This window comes from Gekko japonicus, unplaced genomic scaffold (assembly GCF_001447785.1).
Source record: "Gekko japonicus isolate JY-2015 unplaced genomic scaffold, Gekko_japonicus_V1.1 scaffold458, whole genome shotgun sequence".
Taxonomy (NCBI): domain Eukaryota; kingdom Metazoa; phylum Chordata; class Lepidosauria; order Squamata; family Gekkonidae; genus Gekko; species Gekko japonicus.
The window spans coordinates 179,766-198,518 of record NW_015176465.1 but is presented as its reverse complement, the minus strand read 5'-3'; the positions used below and the strand labels follow the sequence as shown (position 1 = coordinate 198,518).

At 48.1% G+C, this 18,753-nt stretch overlaps 1 protein-coding gene across 1 annotated transcript in view; it reads left to right on the top strand.

Moving 5' to 3' along the window:
* The first annotated feature begins 15 nt into the window (after positions 1-15).
* UBE2QL1 (ubiquitin conjugating enzyme E2Q family-like 1) overlaps positions 16-18,753 on the top strand; it is a 33,510-nt gene continuing 14,772 nt past the window's right edge. The window contains exon 1 of the mRNA XM_015427084.1: positions 16-411. Within this exon, the coding sequence (XP_015282570.1) occupies positions 58-411 (354 nt within the window). The 5' untranslated portion in view covers positions 16-57. The remainder of the gene's footprint in view (positions 412-18,753) is intronic.

Sequence of the window (18,753 nt, the reverse complement as noted above, 5' to 3'; positions counted from 1 at the left end):
GGGCCGGCGCCGTCCGGCCGGCAGGCGCACTGCACGCAGGTGCGGACCCGGCGGCTGATGAAGGAGCTGGCGGACATCGCCCGCCTGAGCGACCGCTTCATCTCGGTGGAGCTGGTGGACGAGAGCCTCTTCGACTGGAACGTCCGGCTGCACCAGGTGGACAAGGACTCGGTCCTCTGGCAGGACATGAAGGAGACCGGCACCGACTGCATCCTCCTCAACCTCACCTTCCCGGACAACTTCCCCTTCGGGCCGCCCTTCATGCGCGTCCTCAGCCCCCGCCTGGAGAACGGCTACGTCCTCGACGGCGGCGCCATCTGCATGGAGCTCCTCACCCCCCGCGGCTGGTCCAGCGCCTACACCGTCGAGGCCGTCATGCGCCAGTTCGCCGCCAGCCTCGTCAAGGGACAGGTAAGCCCACGGAGGCGCCCCCGCCGCCGAGCGGTCCCACTGCGCTGAGAAATCCCACTCAATGTTCCCTCTCAGCTGTGGAGTCTTGTGAGCAAGAATCCCACTTGGTGGGCCACTGGCATCGAAGTGGTGAGCCAGCTTTCATGCGCTAGGAGAGCCCTGACTGAGTACAGGGACTCACAATGTTCCCTCTAAGCTGTGGAGCCTTGTGAGCAAGAATCCTACTTGGTGAGCTCCTGGCATCAAAGTGGTGAGCCAGCTTTCATGAACCTAGGAGAGCCCTGACTGAGTACAGGGACTCGCAATGTTCCCTCTAAGCTGTGGAGCCTTGTGAGCAAGAATCCTACTTTGTGAGCTACCGGCATCGAAGTTGTGAGCCAGCTTTCATGCCCTAGGAGAGCCCCGACTGAGTACAGGGATTCGCAATGTTCCCTCTAAGCTGTGGAGCCTTGTGAGCAAGAATCCTACTTTGTGAGCTACCGGCATCGAAGTTGTGAGCCAGCTTTCATGCCCTAGGAGAGCCCTGACTCAGTACAGGGACTCGCAATGTTCCCTCTAAGCTGTAGAGTCTTGTGAGCAAGAATTCTACTTTGAGCTACCGGCAGGGCCGGCCCCGGCTTATTTTGCACCCTAGGCGAGGATCCCTTCTGGCACACAGACACACCCCGTGCGCCCACCAATTTTCAAAAATAAATGCATTTTAGGAAGAATGAAAAACACAAATAATCAAGAAACGTCCAGAGTATGAGGCCGGGTTCAGTTTGGCGCCCCTAAGGGCCATCCCGCTCTAGGCAATCGCCTAGTTCGCCTAGTGAGTGAGCCGGCCCTGGCTACCGGCATGAAAGTTGTGAGCGAGCAATTTGGCTGCTGCATAAATTAGTTTTCTCTCTGGAGCCATCTTTCCTGAGCAAAGACAAAGATGTGTGAGCTGGAGGCTAAGAAACTGTGAGCTGGCTCACGTTAACTCGGCTTAGAGGGAACACTGACTGGCATTACGGTTGGCTCCGAAGCCATCCTTCTGGAGCTGAGTCCTAGCTACACAGAGTCAGCTTAGAGGGAACACTGGCCTCCCTGCCAGTGTTCCCTCTAAGCTGAGTTAGTGTGTGCTAGCGCACAGGTTTTTAGCCTCTGGCTCACACATTTCTGTCTTCGCTCAGGAAGGAGGGCTCCAGAGCAGACTAATCTATGCAGATGCCAAATCGCTCGCTCAGAACTTTAATGCTGGTAGCTCACAAACTAGAATTTTTCCTCACAAGACTCCACAGTTTAGAGGGAACATTGCTCCCTGTACTCAGTCGGGGCTCTGTAGCAGATGAAAGCTCATCACATCTCCCCCTAAGGCCCGCCCAGGGGATCCGGGCTCTCCCGGCTTCTCTGCTCCCTGGGAAACCTCACATATGGGAAGGGCCTTGAGCCTCCTCTCCCTTCTGGTAAGCGTGGCTGTTTGCCGGGGACCAGGGCTCCCTCTAAACTGTGGAGTCTTGTGTGCAAAAATCCTACTGTGTGAGCTTCTGGCACTAAAGCTGTGAGAGAGCGATTCGGCTGCTGCATACGTTATGTTTGCTCTGGCGCCCTCCTTCAAAAATGTGTGAGCTGGAGGCTAAAGAACGGTGAGCAGACACACACGGATTCAGCTTAGAGGGAACACTGCTCCTAAGCCCATCCCTTCCCAACCCCCCACTGCCACCACCCTCTGGAGGGGGCCAGAGCCGAGGCGTGGTCTTGACCCGACTGGCCGCAGCCTGGGCCCAGGAAGGGTGCTGTTCCACTTGCGTGCTGCAGGTGGCTGGGAGCCAGCGAAACCCCTGTGGCATATGGGGGGGGCGCCCTCCTCTTGCTGCTCGGCCCAGCCCTTGCTTGGGTGGCCTGACCCAAGGACTGCCCCTGGCTTGAGCCATCCTTGCCGGGAAGGCCTTGCCTAGAGGATATCTTGCTGCTTCTTCCATCTGTGCTGAAGGAAAAGCACTTGGAGCGCACATAGAAGTGTTCTTGCTTGTTTTGGTGGTTCCTTGGTGTTCAGAAAAGCATTTCTGGCTGCAGCCCCCCCCCCCCCCCTCCTCCCCAAGATATTTTTGTTGCCTTCCGTTATACCAGTCGCTGGACTGCACTGTGGGAGAGGTGAACGCCTCATCACCCCGCACAGGATGCTAGGATGATGCCCAGCCAGGTCCTGGCGCCCTCTGGTGTGACATTGCAAGGAATCCTGGGGGCCTGTCTTGGGCTGCATTGTGCTTCATCTCCGCTTCTGAAAATACCGCATCCCACAAGTCAACTGCATCAGTCAAAGGAGGCTTCCAGGCCGAACATTGTGTCTCTCCCTGCTGTCTGGCTGTTGAACCCTTCTGAGAACTGAACCACATAATGTGGCACATAGAAGGAGCCCTTTTTGTAGGAAAGTGAGTTGTTAGCCTTTCAGGCGCTCAAGGTGGAGTCTGTGGAGAAAGGGGGGAAAGAGTCCATATTTGTGCAGGCAGGAAAAGACGACTGCTGTGTTGACTTCCCAATTAATGGGACTCTGTACAGCCTTCCCAGTTTAAGGAAACATGACTTTCTGGGGGAACATAAAAATACAGAAAGAGTAAAGAAAGATAAAATAATTGATATGCACTATCGGAAAATTCTACATTAAACACTTTGGAAAACAAGCACTGGAAATTTTTCAACATCCTATTTAGCATTTTTCTTTGAATTATAAAAATTTAAAAGTACTCTGTTAATTTTATATTTCAAAAGTTTTTCCAACAGCCAAAAGGCATTGAACTGAAATACCTGATCACCATTCTTAATGTGGTTTAATAATATGAACTATCATCCAATAAATTCAGAGTTTTACTTGGATTTTATTTTTATTAGAATCCTTCCTAACATTTTAAGACATGACAACTTAATGGCATATGCTTCCCTAATGTCATTTAAACTTTTCGGGGGGGAAAGATGGAAAGTGTTAACTTAATAAATTTAGCACTTCCCAGAATTGGGTATGATATGCTGTTGTCATCCACCAATTTATACTCGTGGAGTTTTAATGTTCACCTTCCCAATTTGCTGTTACTGTATCCATTCATTGTGTAACTAATTCGTTTTTAGAAATGAAAAAATTTCCACATCATAATATTATATTGGGAAATTTTCAGGAGCGTGTTTTCCCGCTCGCTACCATCACCCAGAACACTAGAATTTGAATCCAATGAAATTGCTTTAGAGCAGTGTTCCCTCTAAGCTGAGTTAGTGTGAGCTAGCTCACTATTTTTTTAGCCTATGGCTCACATTTTTTTCTCTTCGCTCAGGAAGGAGGGCTCCAGAGCAAACTAATTCATGCAGGAGCCAAATCAACTGCTCACAACTGTAGTGCCAGTAGCTCACAAAGTAGAATTTTTGCTCACAGGACTCCACAGCTTAGAGGGAGCATTGCCTTAGAGGGATGCTTCTTCTTCGAATGATAAAACTTGGGCCGCTCCCATGCCATAAGATGGGAAGGGGGGAGGGGGCTCTAACTCAAAAAGCTGAAAGGAAAAAAGAAATCAAAGCAAAATCTTGGGGGTACAGTGCCCTGAATGCTGGAGTCCACCAGTGCACTAGCAGTGAGCAATGCGAACACAAAATGGGACCACTCCAATGTTCCCTCTAAGCTGTGGAGTCTTGTGAGCAAAAATTCCACTTTGTGAGCTCCTGGCATTAAAGTTGTGAGCGAGCAATTTGGCTACTGCATAAATTCGTTTGGTCTGGAGCCATTCTTCCTGAGCTAAGACAAAAATGTGTGAGCTGGAGGCTAAAAAACCGTGAGCTAGCTCACGCTAACTCAGCTTAGAGGGAACAGTGAGTCCACTGCCGTATTTCTCAGGTGGGTATCACCTTATCCTGGACAGCGAATCGAGTGATGGTCATCTCTGTTATGTAAGCCTCTGGTGGGCCACTGTTGGACTTGGATCCAGCAAAGTAATTCTTCCGCTCCGTAGTGGTCCCGTTTGGAAAGGTTTTTGCTCTGGGGCTTTGTGGTGATATGTGGAGGTGAGATGATGCAGAACAAAGATTTGAGACCTCAGAGGAGAGATTCTACGGGCCCACCAAAATTTATGGGGATGTGTAGGATAAAAGGGAGCCCTTGAGCCCTGCTGGGATCTAAGGGTCGGCGTTCAGTAAGAGCTTTGCCTGCTGCTCATCCTGAAGAAACCTGCCCCCCAAAGTCAAAGATATTTGTTCATTGCAGTATTACTAATTGGTTCATTGGCTGTGTCATGAGGAGAACCCTCTCCCAACCCCACACGTGTCCCATGCCGTTACTCCAAAGAATTTACAACCAGAAGACGGGGCAACCAAGTCAGACACGTATTTGCATGGGGACCATTCCGTCAGCACAGCTGATTCAGTTCCTTCCTGTGTGAAGATGTTTTTTTTTAAAAATCCCCCAAGGTCATTTCCTGATGCAGTCTGTAGGGATTTGGGGAGGGAGACATCTAGAAGCCAATCTGTTCCCCTCCCCTTTGGTGTAAGAGGTTCAAGGGCACTCGATGTGTGAAGAAGGGCATGTGTCGCTTCCTCCCTGTGAGATGCACACTCTGATCACAGATCAAAGCAAGATCTTAGGGGGAACTAGATGAGGCGGTGGGAGATCCCTGAATAGATCTACCCAGCATTATTAAAGAGAAATTGCCGCTGCAGGGGCCCCCTCCCTGTTTGGGATCACAGCATGGGAGAGGGGGAAGAGAATGGATTTTAATCCTTTCATCTCCTGAATGGCTTTGCTGGTAGGAATACAAGCTGGAAGGGGGGGGGAGCTGGTTATCGTCTGAGAGCCAACGCCTATGGAGCTCCCCATAATTGTAATGTTCCTTTTAAAATATCTGCTGCTGATTTTTTCAGTGTCTTGTCTGATTTGGCCCTTAGATTACACTGTACGTCCTTGAATGCATCCCCCATTTGCTCGTAGTAATTTTGCATGGGCAACCCTGTGTTACGATCCACTTCCTAGATTTCGGATCTTTTGTCTTTTTCAAACCACAGCACTGCCAAGAGCGATGGCGTGTGCACTAGTTATCACAACTCCCTTGTGGTTTTGGGGCACCATTAAGTGGGACGTTCCCCAGTGTAAGAAGGTGTCCCTGTGAGGCCCTGCTTTCTGTGTTTGCTTAAAAAAACAAAAGCTTCTGCACATAAATTTAGGAAAGTCATGGTTCAGTTTTAACCTTTGCAAGCCTCTTCATTCCCCCCCCCCCCAGTCATTGATATCACATGATTTTTATCCTTGAAAATCAACCTTGCAAATACCTTGATGGTCCATTTCAGCATTAAGGTTTCTGGAAAAGCGGTTGCATGCTTCATTAAGAGAGTGTATTGCTTAATGTTGTAAGGCCAGATGATACATCTCTTTTCTGTTATTTAGTCATATGATCCCTTTTGTTTCTCCCGCAAGGAATTCACGTCATTTCCAACCTGATGTGAGCAATTGCTAGTATTCGTGTTTCTACATGCTTCCCATGGGGGGGGGGGGAAAGGTTTATATTTAATTGCTGTATGCGACCCTACTGTTAATTTATTTTCCATGCCCACCTAAAGAGACTGCATGGTTAGGAGGCACCCCTAATAAGCTCCCGAAAAAGTGGGCACTAGCCCACAAAAACGAGTGCTGGAATTAAAAAAAAACTGGGTTTTTTTTGTATTTTTGCATTTGCGTGTGTGTGTGCGCCCATGTCTGGAAGTCATGGCGAACTCTGGTGAGTCCTGCTGGGGCATGGAGGACGTTCAGAGAAGTGGCTTGATAGCCTGCCCGTGCCTCTCAGCCCTGGTATTCTTTGGAGGCCTCCCATCCAAGTACTTGCCAGGGTCGGCCCTGCTTAGCTTCCGAGATCTGACTCGATCGGGCTTGCCTGAGCTATCCAGGTCAGGGCAAAACCGTTAGTCTTTCAAAGTGCCACAAGTCTCCTCTTAGAATCAGACGAAGAATCCTGCGGGATCTGCAAGATGAGCTAGTTTTATCCCCTCCATCCTAGCTGATGGCCCTGGTACCTCTTATTTTCATCAGGTCAGGCTCTGCAGTTTGTTGTCCAAAGACGTCAACATCTTGAGGTTTATGCAGACAGCTAAGAGGAGGGAAAAGACGTTTCAGTAATATATTGGAAGAGTAAAGGTAAAGGTTCCCTTGCTCGAAAGCCAGTCGAGTCCGACTCTAGGGTTGCGGTGCTCATCTCTGTTTCAAAGCCGAAGAGCCAGCACTGTCCGTAGACGTTTCCGTGGTCATGTGGCCGGCATGACTAAACACCAAGGCGCACAGAATGCTGTTCCCTTCCCACCAAAGTCGTACCTATTTATCTACTTGCAATTTCTTGCTTTCGAACTGCTAGGTTGGCAGGTAATGGCTTGTTTTTCTTTTCTATTGCTACTCTGGTCCCTAACAGAAGCTTGTATTTCACACTGCTCCTGAATAAGGAATGAGGTTTATAAAAATCTACGAAGCCAGTTTCATCTCTCCCGATGTCGCCACCCCAAACAACACGCCCCTTTAAATCCAGTTCTTAAGTGAATCGTGACTGGAATGTGGGGGGGGGGGGTCTGCTTATTGAATACCTCTTTCTTTCATCAGATGGGTTTGTTTTTTTACAGAAATAAAAGGTGGTACAGTTTTTGCAGGGAAGTACTTGTTTAGGTATTAGAGAGGGTTTTCTTAATCTGCTAGTTGTTCCCAAATGCATATTTTCGTGGGAATCCTGTCACTGTTTTGTATTCTTACAGTGAATAGGAAATGAAATACCCGTATGTATATTGTTGGGAATGAAGGAGTTAAATGATTGCCCGTCATTCCCAGAATGGTTCGTTCTAGTAAAAGAGCAAAGGTGTTGGCAGTGCACAGTGCAAAGGGGGGTCTGTGTTCTCAGTGCTTGCTTGGTAACTGCTATCGAGGAGTCCGACTCGCCAGTCGCCACAGTGTAATATGAGTTGCATTATATAACCCTGGCGATTCTGTTGCATAAGGCGGGTGTACAGCAGCTCCAGCTAGTACAGACACTTGAGAATCCTGATGCCGTTTGCAGGGGCGGCCTTCCCGAACAGTTCATTTAAGTGCACGCCCCGAGCAAAAGCGTTTCCCATCCGCAAGGTGAGATGTTGAAGACAGCGACTGATTTCTGTGACACTGCTGGAAGCCATTGTGATGGCGACCTTGCACTGCTTGATCAGATCCCGGGTGTTCCTTAGAATGTCTCACGTTGGTTTAATTAGGTGACCTTGATCTTGCGTTCCCAAAACACACGAGAACGTAAGACGGAGGCCCCATTGGATCAGACCGAGAGTCCATCTAGCCCACCGTCTTTTAAAAAATGGTAGCCAGACAGATGCCTCTGGGAGCCAACAGCCTCCCCTCCCCACCGTTTGCTCCCCAAGAGTGGTATTTGGAGGTTCAGTGCATCTGAACATGGACGTTACATGTAGCTGTAATAGTCATCAATAGACCCACGCCCCCTGGATCTGTCCGATCTTAAAGCTGTGTAGGCTAGTGGCCATCACTGTCTTGTAGAAAATTCCATATGGTCCCTGCCACACGGCAGAATAAAAAACGGGCGAAGTGCAGCTAATCAGAGCCGCACCAAAATAGAGATGCCGCGGCGGGATCCCACGGATCCCCTGAGCCGTGGCGCTGTTGCTCCCCGGCACAATCAGATGCCGGGGAGGAAGCCACGGTCGGGAGGGGGAGGCTGCCAAACTGTGCATGTGTGAGCATGCGCAGTTCAGCCAGGAGCCGGGGATGCGCCGGCGGAAGGACGCGCCGGCGATCCCACGGCCGGCCTTGATGCGGCCTTGCCGGAAGAACCACCTCGGTATGTGGTTTATTTTTGCTGCAACGTTTTGGGCGGAAGGGCCAGATCGGGGACGGGTGCGCAACGCTTCCCAGATGTTGCGGTGGGATCGCGCCCGTTTGCTGCGCCCCCGATCTGTCCTTCTCCCGGCCCAAAACCTCTTGTGTGACCGGGGCCTATGTTTCCTTTTTTGACATTTGTGACCCTGTTACCAACTTCACTGGGTGACCCTGAGTCCTGGATATTATTGGACATGAGAAAAGTCTTCTCACGCTCCGTGTGCCCCACAAGCCATAATTTTAGAAACCTGTCAAGTGTGACAGAGAACTTCTGGGCACAGAGGTTGTCCTAATATTATTCATGGCTGATAAATGTTATTTATGCTATTTTATACCCACCTTCCTCCCCAGTAGTGGACTTAAACAGGCGTACACCATTCTCCTGTCCTCCATTTTATCGTTACAACGACCCTGAAAGGTAGGTTAGGCTGACATGGGTCTCCCAGACCTTAGTCCAGCACTTTAACCACTCCACCACACTGGGAGTGCTTTGTATTATCAGGAGGCTGTCTCTGTATGGTATCAGTGTTAGTTTTGTAAAAATCTGTTTTTAAAACTGCCATTGGCTTTTGCAGACACCCCCCCCCCCCCAGTCTGCAGTCTTAACCGGTTGATTAGAACATTTTATTTGACTGGTTTGGGGGCAGTCAGATGTTTGTTGCAACAACAGGAAACCTATTCAGTTCAACAGTGGCTCTTTTCCCCCAAAGCAACCCTACTTAGCATCAAGATTCCGTAGTTGCATCATGGACAGTTAGGATAGCGTAGTGTTCTTCAATATTTCTAGATTCAGGTTCTCCTGCTAAGTCCATCTTGCAAGATGGCTACTTTTAATTCTTTTACCTCTTTTGTTACTCTTGCAGTCATTCATTCATTCAGTCATTCTGTGCAGATTGGGTCTCTTTTTTTCTTTCCCTCTTTCTCCTTCTCACTGTCTATTTCTTTTATACTGGGGTGTCAAACATGCAGCCCACGGGCCAGATCAGACCCTCGAAGGCCTGCAATCCGGCCCGCAAGGCCCTGGCTGTTTCCCGTTTCCTTTTCCAGTTCTGCTGCTGCTGCTGCATTGCAGCTTGCTTTACCAGACTCTCTCAGTCACATAGGAGAGGTAGATAGGCAAGCCTCTCCTGTGTGGTTGAAAAGAGTCTGATAAAGTACTGGCTGAGGCTCCTCCTCCTCCCAGGGGGAGGAAGGGAACCAGTCAGAGCTTGCTTCCTGGCCAGGCTGCCTCAATTGTATACAGGAGACAAAGGGAATCCTTCCCTTCCACTAGCTGAGGCTCCTACCTGGAGGGAGGGAGGGAATGAGGGAGAGCTTGCTTTGCTGGGCTGCCCCAATCGCACGGGAGAGATACCAGGCACCTTGAAGACCAACTAAGTTTTGTTCAAGGTATGAGCTTTTGTGTGCCTTGCTACAGTGTGTGTGTATTCTGTTGGGCTCCTTATGCTCTATGTGTGTGTGTTTTGTTGGACTCATTATGCCAGGGCTCTCCTGGGTGCAACTGGGTTCCCTCCCGCTTTTCACTGTATTCATGCCCTCATGATCCAGTCTTTCTCAGTAAGAAAGCAATGTGAACTATTTTAGAGGAGGAATAACAACAAGCCAGGAAGGTGGATTAGGCTGAGAGTGTGTGTCCAGACCAAGTTCACCCAGCACATTTCCTTTGTAGAAAGTTATAGTTATTTCTCTGGGGAAGACTATAGTTTTGTAGACAAACAAACAGCCCTCAGTCTGTGTCAGGATGCCTTCTCATGTCCTTGACCAGCACATGAAGCAACTTACATACAAAAGCTCGCAATGCCCAGCCATTTGATGTTTTCCCCTGGGTCCTAGGCTCAGAACACTGAGCATGAGATTTCTGTAATGACTGTCAATAAATCAAAAGTAGGTTTGCAGCTTCCAGATATACACCTGAACAGCATACTCAAGATTGCTACAGCACAGACATTTTGTTGCAGTAATTCAGAGCCAGAGGTGTCAGTTATCAGAGACTGTTAAATAGACAAAATATTGCAAGAGTGCTAGTGTTTTAAGCATTTTTTAAGTTTTTAAAAAATCTTTAATTGTGTTTGTCTGTGTCCTTTATAAAGTTTATATCTCTGCTACCTGACATTACATTTTATGACACACATGGCCTGATCCAACAAGGTCTCATTTATGGCAGATCCGGCCCTCATAACAAATGAGTTCGACAGCCCTGTTTTATACAGTATTGTATTTTTGTTTTCCAATGTTTTCCAAACTACAGAGATAGCAACTCTGGTGTGACCCATCTTTCTCAAACCACAGGTCATATCTAGACACATCTATGGGTTACAAGCCATCAGATGAAGACCCAACAAGATTGGCCTTAGAATCCCTTGTAAGTCTGTTGGGGTTCCTCACTAAGAATGCCACTAATGTCGGGCAAGCTTTCCTGAAGGATCCTTGTTCTCCCAATATTGGTCTTCCTTTCTAACATGCAGTAGCACCCAACAAGATGGGTGGGCAACATATTGGCCACTCTCAATACCTGTGGATCAGTAATGAGGCTGAATAGATTGGCCATGCCCTGCATGAACTGAAAGTGCTTCCGGAATGTGTCCCAGAATACCCTGCGAGAGGTCCATGGCAGAATGTTTGAAAACTACCTCTTTTTTTTTGGTCATCAAGTCACAGCTGGCTTATGGCGACCCCAGAAAGTTTTTAAGGCAAGAGACATTCAGAGGTGGTTTGCCATTGCCCGCCTTGGCGTTACAACCCTGGTATTCCTTGGTGGTCTCCCATCCAAGTACTAACCAGGTTCAACCCTACTTAGCTCCCAAGATCTGATGAGATCAGGCTAGTCTGGGCTATAAGATAGGCTGTACCTGCCAGGGTGCCGATACGCCATTATAAAATGCGATGACCGGCAAAGTTGCAGAGATACTAAACACAGATGTTCGTAAATCATGATGTGCTGATCTCGTCTCACTGAAACAAAAAAATGGCACCTTTTCCTTGACCTGAAGATGAAAGTGTGACTATAGAATACCAGCTGCAGCCCACCTTTACTTGATGATGAATGAGATAAGCATTTGTGCATGTCTAGATAAGCACTCTGTTCTCTCCTACTGTTAAGCACTCTTCTACTCCAGCTCCCAGGCAAATGCTATCGTTTCAGAAGTCATTGAAACATTTGGACAGACCTCAAAGCAGAGTAAACACTGCTGAGAATTTCCAGATAAAATGAGAAATGTTTCTGGAGCTTAGAAGAGGATTTTACGTCTTCAAACGCCTGACAATTGATAAGCCCGGAATCCTTCTGTGTAAATGCCAGTTGCCAACACTCCGTCATGTTCTTGCATGCCGAGCAGAGGGAAGCCAGTGGAGAGACATGCTAATGAAAAAGTAGGGCTATGCCAATAAGAACAAGGAGCCTTTAGGTGCAAGGAAGAGGGTGAGCCCCCCCCCCCCTTCAGTGGTGTCCTGACGTGTCCCTCTCGAGGTTCTCCTCTGGAAAAGCATGTCTGCTATGGAGAACGTAGCAACGTGAGAGAGAATTATCTTCCATTCCAGTGGCCCAGCCAAGATTGATTCCTCAGTAGGATGTAATGACACACTTGCAGAAAATGTTTGCCATTTTCCTAAGAAATTAAATGAACTTTGTAGTATTAAAGGGACCCGTAGGAGACAGAGATGAGAGATGTGACTGCGGGGTGGATCCATGGAACGGCAGTTCTGTTGGCGGGGGAGGGGGGCAATATTTGCCCGCTCTTTTTTTTTTTTCCGGCTGCAGTCACACACTTTGCCCCACACACTGTTCCTGAGGGTCTCTTGGGCTGCAGGAGCATAAATGGACAATGAACAAAAGTGTTGGGGGGGGGGAAATCATCTTTAATGTTTTCATTTCCTGTTACCTAAATTTTCTGCTACTATAAGAGGCCTTGACAAATTTCCTTTGGTTCTAGAAGCCAGATCAAAAATGTAGGACCCAGGCTCATGTTTCAGCCTTCAGCATTATATATGACTGTATTTTCCTAATTATTGCTATTGCAAAAAAAAATACTACATGCCACAATGAAATTTCTGGGTGCCGTGGCAACCTGTCACCCACGATTTGTCGAGCTATGTACTGTAAGATACCAAAATAGCTTCAGTGGTTCCTAAGTGGGTGATGCAGCCCCCTGTGGGTGGGTGGGATTACCTAGGTCAGTGATGGCGAACCTTTTAGAGACCGCGTGCCCAAACTGCGACCCAAAACCCACTTATTTATCGCAAACTGCCAACACGGCAATTTAACCTGAATACTGAGGTTTTACTTTAGAAAAAACAACTCATACATTAACTTAAGATGATCCAAACAAAGTAAGAAAAGCAATCCCAAATGCTTTCATTTGCTTAAAATTATTTGGCAGAGAATTCGACACTTTAATGATGGTCTGGGCCTGGCTGGGGCGATGGCACGCGTGCCCACAGAGAGGGCTCTGAGTGCCACCTCTGGCACCCATGCCAGAGGTTCGCCACCACTGACCTAGGTGGTGCTAAGAGACTGGGGGATAGGCGGCAGGCACTGGAATTGGTCCACTTTGACCATGTTGCTCACTTATTTGTGACTGATCAGGCTAGAGGGAAACATTTTCCTTGCTTCATCTTTAAAGTTCTTCTGCTCTTACTGCTTTCAAAGTTATTTTCTTTGGTCACGTTTCTTTGTATTTACAATTCTTCCCCCCCCCATGTTTATTTTCCATATTTTCAAAAATGTTACACACATTTCTGTATAGGATTCTGTCCCCCAAAGCTGTCCAGGAACGAGAGGGAACCCTATACTTTTTCAATACATTAAACAACAACCCACAGAGGTAGGCTACCCTCTCTGGATTCAGAACAATATGCCACTAGAACCTCTACAATAATCCCACTTCCAATCTGAGATTAGAGGTTCAAAATCTCAGTTGGCATCTAGGTCTTAACACATTAGCACCTCATTCCCAGAGATGCACAATATTTTAACCTCCAATAGTAGCGTATGTGGTCAGCATTTAGGCACAGGAAATACATAAGAACATAAGAACATAAGAGACGCCAATGTTGGATCAGGCCAAAGGCCCATCCAGTCCAACACTCTGTGTCACACAGTGGCCAGAAATACCAGTGCCATCAGGAGGTCCAGCAGTGGGGCCAGGACATTAGAAGCCCTCCCACTGTTGACCCCCCCCAAGCACCAAGAAGACAGAGCATCACTTGCCCCAGAGCCCCTAGCTATACCTTGTGGCTAATAGCCACTGATGGACCTCTGCTCCATATGCTTATCTAATTCCCTTTTGAAGCCGTCCATGCTTGTAGCCGCCACCACTTCCTGTGGCAGTGAATTCCATGTGTTAATCACTCTTTGGGTGAAGAAGTACTTCCTTTTATCCGTTCTAACCCGACCGCTCTGCAGTTTCATGGAGTGCCCACGAGTTCTTGTATTGTGAGAAAGGGAGAAAAGTACCTCTTTCTTTACCTGCTCTTTCCCATGCATAATCTTATAAACCTCGATCATGTCACCCCTCAGTCGTCTTTTCTCCAAGCTAAAGAGCCCTAAGCGCTTTAACCTTTCCTCATAGGGAAAGTGTTCCAACCCTTTTATCATTCGAGTTGCCCTTTTCTGCACTTTTTCCAAAGCTATAATATCCTTTTTAAGGTGTGGTGCCCAGAACTGCACACAGTATTCCAAATGAGGTCTCACCATTGATTTATATAGGGGCATTATTATATTGGCTGATCTGTTTTCAATACCCTTCCTAATAATCCCCAGCATAGCATTGGCCTTCTTTATTGCAGTCACACACTGTCTCGACATTTTCAGTGAGTTATCCACTACAACTCCAAGATCTCTCTCTTGCTCAGTCTCTGCCAGTTCAGACCCCATCAATGTGTATTTATATTTAGGATTTTTGGCTCCAATGTGCATCACCTTGCACTTGGCCACATTGAACCCCATTTGCCATGTTGATGCCCACTCGCCCATCCTTGACAGATCCTCTTGGAGTGCCTCACAATCCTCACTGGTTTTCACCACCCTGAACAACTTTGTATCATCCGCAAATTTAGCCACTTCACTGCTTACTCCCATCTCCAAATCATTAATGAACAAGTTAAAAAGCAGTGGACCAAGTACTGATCCCTGCGGTACCCCACTGCTTACCACCCTCCACTGAGAAAATTGCCCACCTACACTCACTCTCTGTTTTCTATGACTTGGAATCCCAGTTACAATATCAAAGACCATTTAGAAACAGCATAAGTTTTTATTCAGCACAGAGCTTTGCAATTAGACCATAAAGATTTCAAAACAAGAAAGGCTAGGGCTGTTTGCTTTAACTGAACATGAATGCTTCATAGTTACCATGTCAGGAACATTCATCAATCCAGAACAGTCCATTGTGATAATCCAGGAGCACCAAGGGATTTTTAGTAGGAATCCCATTTTGTGCAAGCATGCATCCAGTTCACAAACCAGGTCCTTGTTCTCCCAGAGACCACATGTCCAGGTGCAATAAAACAACAAGCAGGGAGCAGAGAGCTCACGAGCAGGAGCAAGAACACAAGAGCAACAGAGAGAACAGAACTCTCTCCAATTGGGAATGACCAGTTATAGGCCCATTCCAGTCACAAATTAGCCCTGGCCAGGAGCCAATTGCGAGTGGGCAGGGGAGTGGCCAATTCTTGGTTGTCATGGGTGCAAGTGGGGATAGGCTGGGAGTTTGGGAACTCCTTCTGCAATCAGGTGCCCCAACCTCCAGCCTTCCCCATCGGCTACGTGACTTCTGGCATGTGAGGCCTAGCTTCCAGCATGGAAGTGTGAAGAATGTGGGTTTATGGCATGCAATTGAGGCCATGGGGCCCACCATTTGGCTTGTAACAGGAAACAAGACATAGCCTGTTATCAGAAAGATATCACAGGAGAATGCAGGAAACATTTAGAAATCAATATTTCTATACAATTTCATTTTCATAGATTACATAAATTGCATATATTTCTAGAGTCTACACTTCTGTTATATGCATTCTATTCTATTACTATTCTGAATACTGCTTTTTATATGGTAAGGGGCAATGGGGGGTGTTAATGGAACCAAGGGGGTGGTGGCCTCCCAGAAATTTGGGGACCACTGCCACCTAGAACATCTGTACCCTCAGGTCTGTAACTCTCTGACTAAAATTGTCTTTCACCATTTAAAACTGGCTTCCAGCAATTAATCAATTAAAGCTTAGTTTGATTGACCTACTAATCAAAGGTTGCATCCCTGAAAATAATATATTCTTAAACAAGGGATTGCAAAACCATAATTAAACTTGTCTGTGTCAAGATAATTGAGTAGCAGGTAGAAGCATCTGGATATTCCAATGGTATGGACCTAGGCAGCTCTCAATAGGCATTATTTGATTAGTACATCCGTAATACAGGCCTGGCAGCTCAAAAGCAAGAAATTGCAAGTAGATAAATATGAAGTGCTCTGGTGGGAAGGTAACAGCGTTCTGTGCTCCTTGGCATTTAGTCATGCCGTCCACATGACCACAGAGAAGTCTTCGGACAGCACTGCCTCTTCGGCTTGGAAATGGAGATGAGCACTGCCCCCTAGAGTTGGATTTGACTGGCTTTTGAGCAAGGGAAACGTTTACCTTTAATGCAGCCAGAACATTTTAGCCTTGGTGGGTCTGTTTCGGTTATGTTAAAGGCAACTGTGACTGCAGGATGTTGGGTCAATCCATCTGAAAAGGTATATGTATTCCCTTGCTCTGAAGGAGGAAAGCACCCCCCCCCAAGTGCTCCCGAACCTGCTTTGTGAAAGGTTCTGAGCCAGGCAGATGAGTCCTGAGTTCTGTTGATCCCATAAGATACTCTAGGTAGATCCTTAGACCAGAAATGCTTATTTAGCAATAAACCCAAGTGGAGGATATTCATCAAAGCAATAGCAGGGTTTGGGGCGGGGGGGGGTTACTGCAAGACGGAGCTCTTCCGCCAGGCTTTTGAGTAGGAGCCGCTGCCACCACCACCACCACCGGGTTGGGCCGACTGGCCACCTGGAACATCTTGGCCCACGGGATCCCCCCTCTTTGATCCCACCGCAATATACAATAGGGAGTGAGTATTTAAGTTCCTAATGTATCCTGCAAGATGCGACCTTTTGTTTTAATTGTTTTAACTTGTCCTATTTTTATTGCACTTGGTGCCTTCACCGTTTTAATCCTGTTGTATTTTATTGCACAGTTGTGCCTGTGTAAGCCGCCCTGAGCCCGCTTGCGGGGAGGGCGGGGTATCAGTGAAATAAAATAAATAAATAAATAAAACGCTGAGCAGAAATGCATCCAGGAGGGAAGACGTTTAACTGTTCTCCCACACGTGGCTGTTTCTCCTGTAAACCTCCCCCCCCCCCACACACACCTCCCTGTATTTCCCCCCAGTGTGGCAGCAAAAGTATTTGGAAACACAAAAAAAGACGGGGGGGGGGGGGCTGCGTGGGAAAAGGATTAAGCACCACACCTCTGCTTTTACCCGGGTGCGGATCTGCGAGCTACACTGAGAGGCAGTGGGTGGAGCATCAGACTAGTGTCCAGGAGACATAGGACTGAATCCCCGTCTTTCAGGGAAACACAGTGGGTGACCTCGGGCCATTCGCACACTCCCTCACAGGGTTGTTGTGAGCAATGCTCCCTCTTAAGTTTGTGAGCAGAAATTCTACTTTGTGAGCCACTGGCGTTAAAGTTGTGAGCGGAGTGATTTGGCTACTGCATGAATTAGTTTGCTCTGGAGCTAAAACTGGCTAAAAACGGTGAGCTAGCTCACACCAACTCGGCTGCTTAGAGGGAACACTGGTTGTGAGGATAAAATGGGGGAGAGGAGAACGAGGGAAGCCGCTTTGGGTCCCCCACTGGGGAGAAAGGCGGATCAGGGAAGTTAAGTATCCTCACCTTATTCTCCCTCGTTCGAGAGTCGTGGGAACAGTGGGACATACCTCAAAGTGTGGAGAGGCAGTCTGGTGTAATGGTTAGCCAGCTGGACCGCATCTGGGAGACCTGGGGTTCAGGTCCCCACTCTGCCGGAAAGCCCACCAGATGAGTTGTTCTCTCGCAGCCTGACTAACCTCACAGGGTTGTTGTGGGGGTAAAGTAGGGGGCATCCTATTTACTGTCTTGAGCTCACTGAAGGATGGAATGGATAGCGATGTATGTACATAGAGGTATGGTGTAATCATGCATGAGGTTAGGTTGGACGTAGACCCCCTCCCCCTAACCCAGCAGAACAGGTGGGTTTTATGATATAGATAGGCCCCGGTCACACGGAGCATTAGCCACGCTAGAGACATGGAAGATAGGCGGATTTTCCGGGCATGATCTCACCGCCACATCTGGGAAGCGTAGAGCTCCCGTGGCTCAACCGAGGCTTCCCGCCGAAGATGTGCGGCAAAAAAGTAGTACCTCTGAGGTACTAGTTTCCGGAAATCGCGGGGCAAGGGCGGGCGTCTGATCGTGTTTCCAGTGGCATCCGGCACCCGCCCATGTCCCATTGCGAAAAGGTTTTTTTCCCCAAAAAACTCTCCAGGGATGCACACAAGCACCCAACGAGGCATGCGCATACTTCAGGTTAAAAAAAACCCCACAACCCCGTTTGCCGCGCCGCGCCGCTCTTTGGCGCGTCGTGTGATTGGCACCTCCCCCCTATCCACGGGACCTCGACAGGGATGCCTGATTGCGCAGTCACGCGTTATTTCCCTGCTGGGCAAACAGCCACGCCTCCCCCCCCCCCACCCCCCCCCCCGGTGATATCCGTCCCGTGTGACCGGGGCCTGAGACGGGTTTCATTAGAGAAGTTACTCACTTGTAGCACCATGATTGAATAGGCTCCAAACATTTAAAGGGTTAATTAGAATCATAGAGTTGGAAGGAACCTCCAGGGTCATCTAGTCCAATCCCCTGCACAATGCGGGAAATTCGCAAATACCTCCCCCTCTACACCCCCAGTGACTCCTGTTCCACACCCAGAAGATGGCAAAAAACCTCCAGGATCTCCAACCAAACGGGCCCGGAGAACGATTGCTCCCTGACCCCAAGGTGGCAATCAGCATTTCCCTGGGCGTGTAAGAACGAGAACTAACTGCTAATGCAACCCTACCCGCTCTCTCTCTCCCTCTCATGATCTGCCTATGACAGATTGTCACCGTCATTTTTAATTCAATCGCATATTGAACAGTGAGCCAAGACTTGCGAATCTTTCTTATCCAAATTGAGGGTTTTTTTGTCAACAGCTGGGTAGTATGAGAAGCTGATTGATGATAAAAAAAAAAATCAATGTGTTGTTGGTGCCATGTTAAGAGCTTGTATTTTCCACACACTTCCCCCCCTCCCCCATAAAAGCGATTGCTTGCTACATTTTCAGATGATATAGCTCAAGAACGCACTCACAGGACCCCCCCAGTGCAAAAACTTGGTGGCTGGGGTGGGAGCTCAGAGATAAGAACTCAGTTTTCTCAGGCATCCACCCTTCCTCCTGC